This window comes from Endocarpon pusillum (assembly GCF_000464535.1).
Source record: "Endocarpon pusillum Z07020 unplaced genomic scaffold scaffold4345, whole genome shotgun sequence".
Classification (NCBI taxonomy): domain Eukaryota; kingdom Fungi; phylum Ascomycota; class Eurotiomycetes; order Verrucariales; family Verrucariaceae; genus Endocarpon; species Endocarpon pusillum.
This window is the reverse complement of record NW_006916422.1, coordinates 257208-271132: the sequence shown is the minus strand read 5'-3', so window position 1 is coordinate 271132 and position 13925 is coordinate 257208. Positions and strand designations below refer to the sequence as shown.

General features: G+C 50.2%; 7 protein-coding genes across 7 annotated transcripts; 3 read left to right on the top strand and 4 right to left on the bottom strand.

The window, feature by feature from the left end:
- Positions 1 to 17: 17 nt before the first annotated feature.
- EPUS_02541 (uncharacterized protein) lies at positions 18 to 1155 on the bottom strand (the record flags this gene model as incomplete). Its single annotated transcript, XM_007805542.1, has 4 exons — positions 18 to 213; positions 262 to 778; positions 830 to 1016; positions 1063 to 1155. The coding sequence occupies 4 exons, from the start codon at positions 1153 to 1155 to the stop codon at positions 18 to 20; spliced, it is 993 nt and encodes a 330-aa protein (XP_007803733.1).
- Positions 1156 to 1547: 392 nt separating this feature from the next.
- EPUS_02540 (uncharacterized protein) lies at positions 1548 to 2025 on the top strand (the record flags this gene model as incomplete). Its single annotated transcript, XM_007805541.1, has 3 exons — positions 1548 to 1577; positions 1632 to 1798; positions 1857 to 2025. The coding sequence occupies 3 exons, from the start codon at positions 1548 to 1550 to the stop codon at positions 2023 to 2025; spliced, it is 366 nt and encodes a 121-aa protein (XP_007803732.1).
- A 1175-nt stretch (positions 2026 to 3200) lies between these two features.
- Positions 3201 to 4443, top strand: EPUS_02539 (uncharacterized protein; the record flags this gene model as incomplete). Its single annotated transcript, XM_007805540.1, has 2 exons — positions 3201 to 4175; positions 4228 to 4443. The coding sequence occupies 2 exons, from the start codon at positions 3201 to 3203 to the stop codon at positions 4441 to 4443; spliced, it is 1191 nt and encodes a 396-aa protein (XP_007803731.1).
- Positions 4444 to 4557: 114 nt separating this feature from the next.
- On the bottom strand, positions 4558 to 5556 carry EPUS_02538 (Solute carrier family 25 member 38; the record flags this gene model as incomplete). Its single annotated transcript, XM_007805539.1, has 1 exon — positions 4558 to 5556. The coding sequence occupies one exon, from the start codon at positions 5554 to 5556 to the stop codon at positions 4558 to 4560; it is 999 nt and encodes a 332-aa protein (XP_007803730.1).
- Positions 5557 to 6426: 870 nt separating this feature from the next.
- On the top strand, positions 6427 to 8236 carry EPUS_02537 (uncharacterized protein; the record flags this gene model as incomplete). The annotated part of the gene is made up of 2 exons (XM_007805538.1): positions 6427 to 7899; positions 7955 to 8236. The coding sequence occupies 2 exons, from the start codon at positions 6427 to 6429 to the stop codon at positions 8234 to 8236; spliced, it is 1755 nt and encodes a 584-aa protein (XP_007803729.1).
- A 2074-nt stretch (positions 8237 to 10310) lies between these two features.
- Positions 10311 to 10940, bottom strand: EPUS_02536 (uncharacterized protein; the record flags this gene model as incomplete). The annotated part of the gene is made up of 1 exon (XM_007805537.1): positions 10311 to 10940. The coding sequence occupies one exon, from the start codon at positions 10938 to 10940 to the stop codon at positions 10311 to 10313; it is 630 nt and encodes a 209-aa protein (XP_007803728.1).
- A 1587-nt stretch (positions 10941 to 12527) lies between these two features.
- EPUS_02535 (uncharacterized protein) lies at positions 12528 to 13553 on the bottom strand (the record flags this gene model as incomplete). Its single annotated transcript, XM_007805536.1, has 1 exon — positions 12528 to 13553. The coding sequence occupies one exon, from the start codon at positions 13551 to 13553 to the stop codon at positions 12528 to 12530; it is 1026 nt and encodes a 341-aa protein (XP_007803727.1).
- Positions 13554 to 13925: the final 372 nt, after the last annotated feature.

The window sequence follows — 13925 nt, the reverse complement described above, 5'->3', positions numbered from 1 at the left end:
CTGAATTTTAGTTATTTCTATCGTGTTTTCTTCGCAAATCCGTTCTCCAACGAAATATTGCTGGACTTACCAGCCTTAGACTGGACGACCTCTGGCAGGCTATAAAGTCGTGGCCATACAAACTCATACTCATCTTGTCTGTCATTCAAGCAGTGCCGCAACCATATGCCCCAAACGATATAGCAGTATGCTCCCAATGCCGTCATGAGGTGCCTAATATGGCGTTAGCAATGGAGGGATGCCGAGGAGCATGATACACACCACCAGCCATGCCCTTCTAACAGCACACCCCAGGGTAAGCCAATTCTCCTGCGCATACTCCGGAGTTTCGAACAGTACACATTATCTAATGACCAGATCCCAAACGCACCCAAGAACATGGTTAATCCAAACGCCACCAATATCCACATATCTTTCAAGATTGCCTTATCTCTAACATTCAACCGGGCCTGCACCTGCTTCTCATGAAGAGCACGTGACTTCTCTTTTCGCTCCTGTCGATGCTTTTCCTCGGAGTGTCGTAGAGATGGTCGTAGGGTCCGTTCCATAGTAAAAATTGTTCGGAAGACGATGATTGTGGTGAGCAAAGCATACACGTTTTGATGAAATGCCGGATCTTGGAGATAGTGGTAGTACAGGGTGATAAACAATGAAAGTCCAACCAGGGAAACAGCTAGAACGATTCGAAACGCTCTGCTTCGCGAGTAGGAGAAGCTGGCATAAGCCATGAGGCACGTGGTGTAGATCATAGAGAGTTCATCGACAAGTTGCATGGGATCTGGGTGGATGTCAAGTAGGCTCAGGATTATCTCAGTAGGGTCAAGCGTACATTTCAACGTGGCGTGAAACGACAGGCTACCGAATCCCACGGCGAGATAGCCTGCATAAGCAACGGCAAAGACGCTGTCATGTCCATGTTTGTAACAGCTGATAAGTCCTTTGTATGCAAGCCAGATAAAAAGTAGGTTGGTCAAGGTGTTGACTATTTCAGCGGCATAAACTGTGGCGTAGTAGTCCTGAATGGCATAAGATAGACACCGTGAGCAGATGCAAGATTAATACCTCTTCGCACCAATTGATGGTACTCGTGACAGGCTCCCAAAACCCTTTCTGGTCCGGAGGTGGGTAGGGAAGGGAGGGAAGCCAGGAAGACATATTTGGCAAACTCCTTCTCTGCTCAAGGTCTTATCATGATCGGTGATACAGAGATGAAAGACACCTGTCTAGCACGCTGTATATGTACGCGAGACTCCCAAGTCACAATGTCTATCGTGATTGGAAGAGTGGAGTCTTGTATTGAAGCTGGGCAGGCTGACGTAGGGCGTCAACAACACTTGATCAGCACTGCTGTGCAGGCGGCGCTAGGAAGCGTCCGAGTCCCCGATACTACGTAAATTCTTCATGCTAACTAACCTCTTTGAGCTCTCTGACATTTTCCGTCCACAGTTCCCCTACTTAAACCACACCTCTTCTCGTAACAATATCCAATCAGCAGAAGGAGCAGGAGGTAGACTTGACGCTGTCTGGAGCCGAAGTGTGCAGCCATTATGGCGATTCCTAATGCCGCACTTCAAAAGGTAGGCTACCAGCCTTAGCATCCTAGTTGATAACTAAGAATGCACGCAATACAGCTGCTTCAAGAAGTAGAATCACAGGCAATTCAATCACAGCAGCAGATCAATATCGTCAGATCGCAGATCAATGTGAAGCAGCGTGACGCCAGACTCAATCAGCTCACTTCCACAGAATTGAGCCAACTCCCCAGAACAACTAAAGTGTACGAAGGACTGGGCAAAATGTCAGTCACAGAGAGAATGTGGGAGTATGACTCGTCTACTGTTACTGACCCGAGCCAGGTTTGTTGCAACACCAATCTCAACCGTAGATGCACGGCTATCGAAAGAGTCACAAACTCTGAAGTCGGAAATTGCAGCGCTGGAGAAGAGGCTTCATTACTTGGAAACGACCCACAAGAACAGCCGCGAACACATCGAGAAGATTTTGCAGACAGGTGGACGCGGTTGAGAAGAACATAATTAAACCTCAGAGACTTACTCCATCCATAGCCAACAGTGGCTCCCAACGGCTCCAGTCGCGCCATGCTCATGCGCATGCAATCCTTCGAGGGTGCGTGCGAGTGATATAATGTCCTCACTATCTTGATGTCACTTGTAAGTGCTATCCTGGAGCCTAGGGAAAAGACGCTGCTATGCAGCTTGTCCTAGGCAGCATCGTGGCTCCACATATCAATTTCAACCGCCACGCACGTTATTGGGTTCAAAATGACTCTCACTTGAAATTGCACACAATAGACTCGATTTATTGCTGCTTACATGAACTGTCCACCGAAATCATGGTAGCATATTCATCAGGAGGGTGTCTATCATGGTGGTGCAACCCGTGCTTTCCAGTGGGAAGTCCTCGCGTGATTACTCATAACTAGGCATGCAGCCAAGTAACCCGAGGGTCATCATCTTTCTTCTTGCCGCACTAGCGGCGGTGACTGGATTACTACGTATCCAGCAAATTCAGCGCGAGTCAGTCGGAGCTGCGCCGCACTACGAAACTCTTTTTCGCCTGCAGATCCTGTTTGCTGAAGGTCAGGCCCCCCAGTGTAACCAGTTTCGGTAATTTTGCCTTCTATCTGCAAAATGATTATGAATAACAATATTCTGGCATCCCTGAACTACTACGTAGTACTCGGCCGTCGGAATGCAAAGATGAAACTGAGCGATAAGTTTGATAACAAAAATATACTGCAACCGACAGGCTGTATCTTGAAGATCAATCAGCATCTGTATCAGCAATGTAGCAAAAGTCGCGCTTCTAGTGCTTAAACCAATCCGAGGATTTGCTCAAGCCTAGAACAACCATGGTCACCTGCAGTCGTGCTCCGCATATGCTGGCCCCCAATTTGTCTAATCCACCGCGCTGGCCACTAGGCCACCCAGCGTAGGCCGGGGCTTGAAGAAGTAGATAACCGTACCAGCCCCCTGGGAAGTCAGCGCTTTTTCCTGATACCCTTTCTCGCCACACACACCTACAGATCGCAGTTTGTTTCCTTCAAAAGGACAGTTGACAGCTTCGAAGAACGCTTTGTGAATTTCACTTTCCCCTTCCTGCAGAGAGTGCAGATCAACGATCCACCAATCGCTAGGGCTGAACTGCGCTAATAATCGAGGGGCAGTCCCATCACAGCAATGCCGCCGCATCAATACCGTGTGGCCGAAGTCTGCCCGTACGACTCGAGCAGTTCCGATGAATATTACACCAAAATCCCTGTTAGACGTCACGCTCGCTATGGCTCCGTAGTATCCGCTCACCATCACCATCATGTTCACGAGCCGGTTTATGCCCCATCGCCCAGCCTGGCTGTACCGTTAGTTGATGTTGGTGGCCGGAAACGAGCATCAAGCACAACCGGCTTGCCTCAGCCAAATATCATCATCAATAATGCCGATAGTGGCAGTCGGAGCCGTAGTCGGGAGCGTACTCGTCGACGTAGCCCAAGCCGAGGCCGACGTCTTTATGATGGCGAGTATGAGGAATTCATTCATAGAAGAGGCAGAAGTTCTAGGACCCCCAGTCCATACTATCGATCTGAGTATCGATCTGAGTATCGACCTGAGAAGGTTGAGCAAATCGAGCGAGTCGATTATGAGACGCGCAAAGCATTGGAAAAATTAAAGATCTTTGAGGAGGAGAAGGCGGCCGAGGAGGCGCAGAAGAAGTTCAAAGCAGATATGGAGCTCAGAAAGGCTAAAGAGCAGTTGGAGAAGGCCGAGGCAGAGGAGAAGCGGATAGCGCTTGAAAAGAAAGCGGTTGAGGACTGGCAACGGGAGAAGGCGGAGGCAGAGGAGAAGCGGAAAGCGCTCGAAAAGAAAGTGGTTGAGGAGTGGCAACGAGAACAAGACGCCAAGAAAGCGAGGGAGAAGAAAGAGAAGGAAGAACTGGACAAGAAGGTAGACGAACAGTTCAGAGCAAAACTGGCCGAAGCTGGATACTCTCTGTCAGAAATCGAAGACATCATCAACCACAAAGCTGAACGCGATGAGAAGAAGCACGTTAATGAGATGAGGATAGCTCGTCTTCGCCCGACGTATATCAAAGTACACAAGAAGCATCTGCTCCCAGAAACGCTCGATGTCTATCGGCTGCCGTGGTCATATGACTCAGTAAGTTGGCTTCCAGTTCCGTGTCATCTTGCAAGACTGACCCCCATCGTAGAAAGATAGTGACTACATCCTGATCGAGACGTACGTTGATGACGATCTTCAGGAAGAGCTCTTTGCGCACACCAGGAAAATCAGATCTCGCAAGCTCATCGAACCCTCCCCGATTGAGAAGAAGGTGATCGTGAAAATCAATGATAAGAAAAAGGACAAGATGTACTTGGTTCGCAAGAAGGATACGAGTCCGCTGCGTTTCGGCATTCTGGGATAACTGCATTCTTGTGCTATGTGCATTGCCTTGTTTAATCTTTTCGTTATGAAATGAGGCGAGAATATCTGCGCTTTGCCAATGAGCCTCTTTGGGAATGTTCACGATCTCATCTATCTATAGAACACTCTTTGCGCTTGTCTTTTCTGAGAATCTTTCCGCCCTCCCAATCAGTTCTTCGTACACTGTCCAAGCCAACGCACTGCTCAATGCCTTTCGGCCCATCCTCAATGCCAACCCGTCAAACAAGCTCCTGACCCCATCTTCCTTCAACATCAACTTTGTCGCCCGCACCATGTTACCATACTTTACTGGAAATAGTTGCAGCCGTGTCTTCACGGCGTCAAAGGGATTGGTAATGCTTGTCGCTAACCCGGCCGCAAATACTCCGGATGCAAAATTCACGCTTGCTGCTATTACGCCTCCGTCCTTTCCAACGACTCCATTCAACTTCTTCTTGCTCCCTTCGTAGAACACTACGTACAAACCAGCATATGGCGCATCTCTCACGGCCGTAGCCCCCAAGCCAGCGAAGAACCCACGCAATCCTTCCCTTGATAGTATGTCCCGGCTCGCCCCGAGAATCGATCGATAAGCGTAAAAATCACTCTCATACCGCACCTTGATCACAGTAACGGGCATCATCAAGAACCCAGCAAACACCCTCGCTACCGCTCCCGTAAGCAAATTCTCCGAGTTCGAGAGCCGCGGCAGCACAGAACTCGGCCTTGTGCTCGGCGTAATGCCATCCCCCAAACTCAGACTGACGCCCTCGGTAGAGACGCGTTGCTGTCTCTGAGCTATCCTCTGCCTCAGCGTGTGCAAGCTCGAGAAGTACAGCGCTGATCCAAAGCCGGTCCGGAGCGCAGAGGGTAGGGTTCCGCGCCAGAGAGAGGCGATCGGATGAGGAGAGGCGAGTAGAGAGCGGAGGACGGGCAGGAGAGTGGAGTTGCGGGATTGCTGGACACGGGTTTTGAGGAGGTCGGCCGGTTGCAGGAGGACGGAGGTGCTGAGGCCGGAGAGGAGACCGGCGAGGAAATGGAAGGTCGGGTGAGCCTTTGTTTGTTGTACTGGTTTGAAGTGTGGCGTAGAAGATGGGGAGAGGCCATGCGACATTATAGGGTGGTGGAGGCCATGGATGAGGGGTGAAACATTCCTTGCTTGTGCTGTATAAGTGGGTCGAGATACTACTACAGTATAATTCCTCACGGAAAATATCTCAAATATCTCTCCGGATTCTATAAATGTACTAACGTTAGTTCCAAGACGTAAAACTGCAATGCTTGGCGTCTTCTTGGTACTAGTAGTGGACCATCCATCTCCATCAGGAAAAAAGCACGGTTCATCATCAGAACTTTTGCGGTCTGGCCGCCTTGCATATAGGACTTGATGAAACCATACTCGATAGGTACTGGTTAAAGCGGCAACGCATTTCCTCCAGTAGCATGAAGGGCTATACCTATGCATTCTAGTCGAGTCACTCCTCTTCCTATGAAACATGCAATTCAAAAGATGTTCATCCGAAGATAGGTCAAAGCAGGAGGCTGCTTCGAATCGCATCCTGACTTACGCAATGGCGCTCAAAATATCCACTTTTCGTTTCTGCGCTCTCTCCCTTGAGCCTGATCATAGGTTCTGTTGCGCCTCCTGCTTCTCCATTCCATTCTGTCAATTTGTATTACCCAACTTGGCATGCTTGAGAATGCGTTGCCTACACTGCATCTATGCATAACTATTTTAGCACTCATTGCAAGTACGTCGATTCTCCAAGCACGGCCCTTTTTCCACCCTCCTGCGCAACATCATTCCGGTTTCCCGGTGAGACCTACAGGTACTCCTCTGTTTTGGTGGTTTTCACTATTTTCTGCGCTCGTTCAGTGATGGACAGCCCAATTTGTCTGCGAAGTAATGATGAAGAGATGTTCGAGTGCGATAATCTGGCCTGGATTGATTATAGCAGCATCATATCTGTCAGAATGTCTTGCGATGGCTGTCCAACCTACTATTCATGGTTACTCGACGACGATCGACGTGTGCAGTGTGATCGAAAGCGTGACAAAAGTCTACATCATTGAGCCAATTTATATCAACACATATGTTCAACATAACACCACATTTGCCGTTAACGACTATCTCACCATCACAGTAGAGGATGCGCCGACAAGTTTTGATGGGGTTGTGAAAGGTACAACAACAACGCAGATGACTTCGTCGTATATGGTGTATGGCGCTTCTTCTTTGGAGTGGACAAAGCTGACAGGATGCAGCAATCCTGCTTCATTTGAAGCTGTCGATAGCTACTCGTTCGTGCTTTCTGTTTTTGTCCCCAAAGCAGACAACATTCAACGACGGCAATCCGGTAGCAACGGTTTCATTACCAATCAGGGTAGTTTCAACAATAGCTGTGCCGATGCGGTTGTATATACACTGGTCAACGGCCAACTTTTTGCAAACACCACAAGTGGTGCAACGCAGTTCGGCGCAGATTCTGGCGTCCCATATTCAAATTTTACACCAAGCGCAAGTCCTGGCAGCATCACCACCACCTTTGCCGTTGACTCTCAAAACAACTTGATTTGGAACAACGTTGCTTTTTACAACAACTACGTACAATGGTGTGTTCGCTCCGATAACATGATACTTGCAGTCTTCGTTTCCTCAGACCAGGCCCCTTCTGATTGTCTATTTGTTCAGCTGAGCATGGTTCGTCTATCGACATGTGCACAGCCAATAAGAGGTCCTACGGGTCCGACTGGCCCAACAGGTCCTCAAGGGGAAACCGGCAGCGTTGGACCATCAGGGCCGTCCGGGCCCAGTGGCCTTAGCGGAGCAAGTGGACAGGTTGGAGCAACAGGAGCAACCGGCCCCTCAGGACCGGCAGGACCGGCAGGCCCTTCGGGTCCCTCGGGCCCTAGCGGTGCAAGTGGTTTCAGTGGCCAGGTCGGCGCTACTGGCCTTCCAGGCCCAGCTGGAGCTAGTGGGGCCAGCGGTCTTAGCGGTCAGATTGGCGCAACCGGCCCAGTAGGACCGTCAGGGCCCTCAGGACCCAGTGGCCTTAGCGGAGCAAGTGGGCAGGTGGGAGCAACAGGAGCAACAGGCCCCGTAGGACCTTCAGGGCCGTCAGGACCATCCGGGCCTACTGGCGTGAGCGGATTGAGTGGACTCTCCGGTCAAGTTGGCGCAATTGGGCCTACCGGCCTGACAGGTCCTTCCGGCCCATCAGGGCCCGAGGGACCCATCGGGCCCACTGGCGCCAGTGGCTTATCAGGAGTATCTGGATTAAGTGGCCAGCCAGGCCCTACAGGCCCGCGTGGGCCAAGCGGTCCATCAGGGCCCTCGGGGCCTTCGGGACAAACCGGACCGACGGGTGCTACAGGCATAGCATTTGCATATCTTGGATGCTTTGCACAATCGTGCAACGGGCCACCACCATGTCAGCTCCTTGCATCCTATGCATTGGTAGGTTACTCCACTTGCTTATAGACGTATGGTGGTCCGCTAACGCAGCCGGCAGGACAGCTCCGTAACCGGCAACGCCGGCGGCTACCTAACGACCTACACAGGCAGCAGCAGCGCAAACATCGACGCCCAATGCTCCGCAGCCTGCATCCTCCGCGCTGGCGCCAACTACTTCGGCACCGTCAACAGCGGCACAACGCAGGGGGATTGCTATTGCGGGAACGTGGTGAGTGCGGCGTCGGCGCTGTTGACAAATTGCGTCAACTGTAATGGACAGAGCATTGGGCAGTGTGGGAGACCGGCTAACTCGATCGCCATCTATGCGAGGAGCTTTTAGACACGGATTCGTGCTGGAATGGAAGGGAAAGGAAAGGACTGCAATAGCGAGTGCGAACATCTAATACTAAGATATAATGCTCGATCAATTTCGTCTTGGTTGCGTCTTGTATCTGAATGTTTGCCACTTTCTTGAGACCTGGAAACAATGTAACCCCCACCGTCTTCAGTGCTGGATAGGGCAACTTTCCCTATCGGGCGTGTGCACCATCTTTTCTCGTACCCATGCACATGAAGCCTATCCAAACAGACGGAAGTACCCCTACTTTGCCCTCACGTGCAACCCGTCTTGCTCAATTCTCCCACCCCTTCATATCCTGGTACGGTAATGTCAACATCATAGGAGGTGGATGATGATTTCGTAGTGGTCTCTTGCGAGTCAGCACGGTAAAAAGAGGTCGACCGCTGTAAGCTGTGAATGTTCTTGCAACGAGAGGGCAGGGCTGGGGTTCATTTTGACGGAGTGTGTCTCGTGTTGGCACATAATGACTTGATCTTGTCAATGGGTCATGGTCGTAGAGGTTGAGCTAACATTTCGTTTGAACAATTTGCGAAGCAAGCTCTTCGAGGAGGAGATTCAAGTCACGGCTAGTGAGCCACAACTCGTCCAAGGGGAAGCAGAAGTACTCTGAAGAAAGTAAAATCCTCCCCTTTCCTAGCCCAATTAGTCGTCCGTAACGGTGCCGAGGCACAACGGACACATGGCATCAAGGTTCTCCCATACAGAACATTCCTAAGCTGGGAAACCCATCACATTTAAAGCCCACTCGGCCTCTCTGCTCTATTTTCACCAGGACTCCTCTGTATCCTTTTCATATCCCGAATCTTGCAGCACAGCATTTTCATTCATCAATGAGGTATCTGCTTCTTGAATGCTGACACCTGTATCTCATTCTTTTTTTTGGAGATTAAGAGTATCTGAGTAGAGAGTTCGTGGTAGGGTCTTCATGGAAAAGGGTCTGGATTGAGGACCCCCTCTGACGGAGGGATCTGGTTATTCAGAACATTGACAGGACTGGAATCAAAAAAGGTCATGACCTGCTTGCGCGTGGCTGCAGAGATGAAGGGACCGTGCCGGGAGGGGATCGCGTGAGAGGGAGAGGAGAACACGTCTTCTTCCTTGATTGTGGTAGCCTCTCTGCATGGTGACAAATAGGGGGGTTAGGTGGTTGGTCATCATAGAAGAGAGGAGTGTGGCGTGTTAGTGGTTAAAGGCACCAGGCCTGTCGTGGCAGACTCATGGGTAGCTGTGGATTGTGAGGTTGAGCTGTACATAGCCTAGGTGATGTCTCCATGCAGCTGCATGAAGTAACTCGCAAGTAGGGTTGGTTATGTTGTCAACAGAACTTTGCTGCTCGGGTCGCATTCAAGTGTCCCTATCTGCGATTCGGCGGCTCATAGCGTGTAGTGGGATCTGGAGCCTCTCCGATACGATTCCAAGGACATTCGTCCGCAGGAACACGTTCTAAAAGCTGCTTTGGCGGCGGACATTGCCTGCAAGGCTTCCAAACCCAAAGGCTGTCCCCCCAAAGGCTGTCCCCCCAAAGGCTGTCCCACCAAAGGCCGTCCCACCAAAGGCCGTCCCACCAAAGGCCGTCCCACCAAAAGCTGTCCCCATCATGGTGGAAATCAACATCCCTTTCTGTACAACTATTCTTTAGAGATGTGGAATAGCTGTTCGAGTTACCCGACTTTGGTCCTGACGTTGAAATGGCAGTCTCAGCAACGCCGATGATACACAACAGCCGAAAGTTTTCCAGCCCATGGGTTTCTGTACACTTGCTCCGAACAAAGTCTTCCAACATCGAGTAAAAGGCTACGACTCTATGCTGGGGATTTCGATCCATGGGCCAATAGTCCCTTTTGAGCAAAATTCGAAGGGTCTCGAGCGTTTTCGGCATTAGGTCTCGAAGATCAAGCCATTGTGCACGGATTTGATCATACGACTCTGCTTTGCGCTCCTCCCCTGAAGTGTAATTGCCTAGCGTATCCGTATCGAGAAGAGAGGCATCACTGATAGAGACATGGCGTAGCCTGTCGAAACGGGCTAGAAAGTTATCGAGATTTTTGGAGAGTCAGCCTGAGGTATGCTCATCGACTCGAAGCTCCTCTAGAGAATGCTTTGCATGCTTAAGAAGTGATGCGCACATCAGCGGTTCATGCAGCAACCGGTCGTAGGTGAATGATTGGAGTGCTCTGCAAGCACTGACAAAACTCGCAAGGCTCTTCTCTTTGAGGTCGGGGTTAATTATTTGCAGGTCCTTGACAGAGGACACAGCCTCGTCCCATTCCCACACATAGTCGCCACTTTCACGATATCCAATAAGAGTTAGCCGCAATTCGCGAATCTCCGGCAGCAGGAAAAGAGGAGCGACTGTGGCGGAGTCAGATGAGAAGCTTTCGTGTGAATGCCGATACCGGCAAGGCTCGGATACAATAATGCTGCGGAGTGCTTTGAACCCAACTGGCCACTGGCAAGACTGCGGCGAACCCAGAAGATATATGCTGCGGATCGATGTGGAGAGCATACCCAGTGGATCTTCTTCTGCTTCATGACCACTTGTGTCATAAGTGATATATGAAAGTTCACGAAGTCCCTCACATAAAGCAATCAGGATGACTTTGAGTGGCTCGTCATAGCCCGATTCCAAAAGATCCATCCACTTCTTCGTCATCCCCTCGCTCAAACGCAGCTCGCGTAGCATGATTTGACGATACCGGTCAAGTTCTGCCTTGCTGAAAAAAGCGCTATCGAGATAGGTGTGATTGCGCCATCCATCCACCCAAGCCAGAAACCTGTCATTGGCGTCCCAAGCCACAGCAAAATAGACATCGTCGTTATCGCCTCCATCCAAGGGATAAGTCTTCCATTTTGACCATCCTTCACGTGAGCCCTACGCCTCCAGTTTACGAATATGCCACCGTGTGTGAGGTTGATTCATGACACGTCTCAATACGGTCGGCACTGTCAGTGGATCTCGATCGTGTACAAACCTAAGTTCCGAGTGCAGCTGATGGTGTCTCGCAAGAGAGGCTTTGGAGGATTCTAATAATTGCTTGCACGAGCAGGCGAAATTGAGAATATCAGCTGGTGAGATTGCTGCAGAAATGCTGTAAAGTAGCTCCAAAGGCAGATCGAGTAAGCTAGACATAGCTACCCACGGAGTTGTACGCATAAGTGATGTAGAGAGTGGGAGCTGATAGTAGTCAGTATGTATGGGATGCTATCAGGCGGCACCTAAATATTATGGTGAAAGATTACGGGCAGTGAGCTGACAGTTGCCTAATACCTAACTTAATTGTGCTTAATTAGCGAGTAGAAGAGTATCCACTCAACAATACTGCTCCACTGGAAGGACCGGAGCTAGGTGTCAAAATTCTTGACAGTTCTCACCTGTCACAGAGTTGACATGGAGGCCTCCTGGGGCCTAGATGGAGTCGTGGTCCGACTCTCTCTAGGGCATCTGGATAAGGATTAATATACTATTCCAACTGCATTCAAGTAACTTTGGTTACTTGGGCGTAACTCTTTTGTGAAGTTGGATCACTATCTCAGATCCTAATTGGATACTTTTGGAGGATAATACAGTAATAACGCCCATGGCACTCATAGCAATGCTGATAACAAATGCAAACAAACAAAGAAGCGTTTGGGTATCAAATGGGAATCTAATCCTCCGCAGTCGCCTGATCTTAATCCAATTGAGTCGATTTAAAGGATAATAAAGCAGAGGTTGAAGAATAGAGGCCCTATCTTTGATGTTGATGAATTACGCAGGGCTATTGGGGAGGAATGGGATAAAATTACTCTCAAGGAAATCAATAAGGCAATTTCTACAATGCCAGAACGAGTAATTGCCATTAATGAGCGAAATGGGCTCCCTATCCCCTATTGAATAGATGTAGAAATAGTGGTGTTGGCGAGAACTGTCAAGAATTTTGACACCTAGCTCCGGACCTGCGCAACGGGCCGGAGGGCCTTCCGGCCTTTAACGCCCAGACTTTCAAGGGCTACCTGGGCCTGTAGGCTACACGTACGGTGACCGTGTGTTATTGATTGAGACAACGGAAATCCATGCTAGCAGACTCGTAGGCGTGGTGTCTGCCTGTGTAGAAGAACACCAGTGGAATTATTGGCTAAACACTAACTAGTGACTCCGATAGAAAATTCTGGCCAACTTACAATATCACAGTCGTAGCCAACGCGAAAAGCTTTGATCCAAAAAGCAGTCCCTTCACCCTCTAGCTTTCCTGTCCTACTGTTGCGTCCCGGTAATCAATACTATTCTTCCTCAAGCACGACTTCTCCTAGCCCTCCTTACGCTCCTTGCCACCTTTCTAACTTCCCCCAAACTCTCTCTCTTCCACGCTCTTAACTCGCTCTTCTCCTGGAAACTCATGGCCCTGTAGCGTTTCTCCCCTCTGTTTCTAGCTTCTTCTCTCCGCTCAGTTCTGACTTGCCGGGCTGCTGCTCTGATCTCATGCTTTAGAGCCTTGAGGTCGGACTTCAGAGCGCGACGTTCAGGTCTATTAAGAAGTAGAGGAGGATTTGAGAAGGTGGGCGGAGATGCTACCATGGCTTTGCTGTCCGGAGACGATATCCTCGTGTCAGCATGGCTGGAAGTTGTGGCGCCGGTACCTCTGTGTCGTTTTGTGAGGTTCATGTCTGCCATTGATTTCGAGAGCTTGGAGAGGTTGGTGGAGTCGGAGTTCTCCGCTGAGTGTGCGCTCATGGAGCATTCACTTGCTGGAGACGGGAGTGGAACTGTTGAATGTATCGTACCATTTTCCTCAGCTTCTGCAGCATGGTCGGTCGTATAAGCGGGCCCGAATTTCTTGCGCGAACAACGTGGTCGATGTGAGGGTGAACCCCGGTACTGGCGACGTCCAGCGCAGCTTATATCACCTGTTCGCTGCTCTACACGACGGGCTACAGCTTGTACAGCAAGGCTGGCGACAAGGCTTGCTGAAAGTAGCCCGGAAGGTACTGGGTGCTTCGTTGGTATGTCAGCGATTTCTTCTCCTCCGAGGTAGTGCATGTTCTGTGAATCTGGCTGCATCTTGCTACCTCTTTGTGGGCTGGGTAAGGAGGTTTGCTGCTGAGACACCCGATGCTCAATGCAGTGCCGAGTACTCACTGTAACCGCGAGAGCCCCAGCTTCTCCAACAGCATGGCCATAAAATGGAAAGGCTCTATGGTCAGTGTTCGCACTAGGTGTCAGAGTGCCATCAACAAGCTTCCGCTGCGCAGAAGTGGACTCTCCCAAGGGATCGTCTGGACTGTAGGGTGGAGGGACAGGTTCAGAGTCGTCAGTCATTGTCCTGTGAGTCTTTTCTGATGAAGACTAGGCAGTAGGCAGCCTGCTGTTCAACGTTCGCATGCAGAGAAGCAGCAATAGTTCGCAAAGCACAAGCTACGGGCAACTGGGAGAACACAAACGGAAAGAAATCAGGCATCAACTTGGATTAAGTAGTCAGAACAGCTACACTATACCTGGGGTCGGGTATCGAGTGGCTGTAGCCTAACGCATCCGGAGGATTATTGGATGCACCTGCGGAGGAACTGAAGTTCCGCGTGTCGAGCTCCTACGGACGAAGCCAAGAAGGATAGAGGTGAGCGAGCTAGGCCAAAAGATATATATCATGCGACTCGGACGCGACAAAGTCTCCAGCTGCTAATCATGACATAT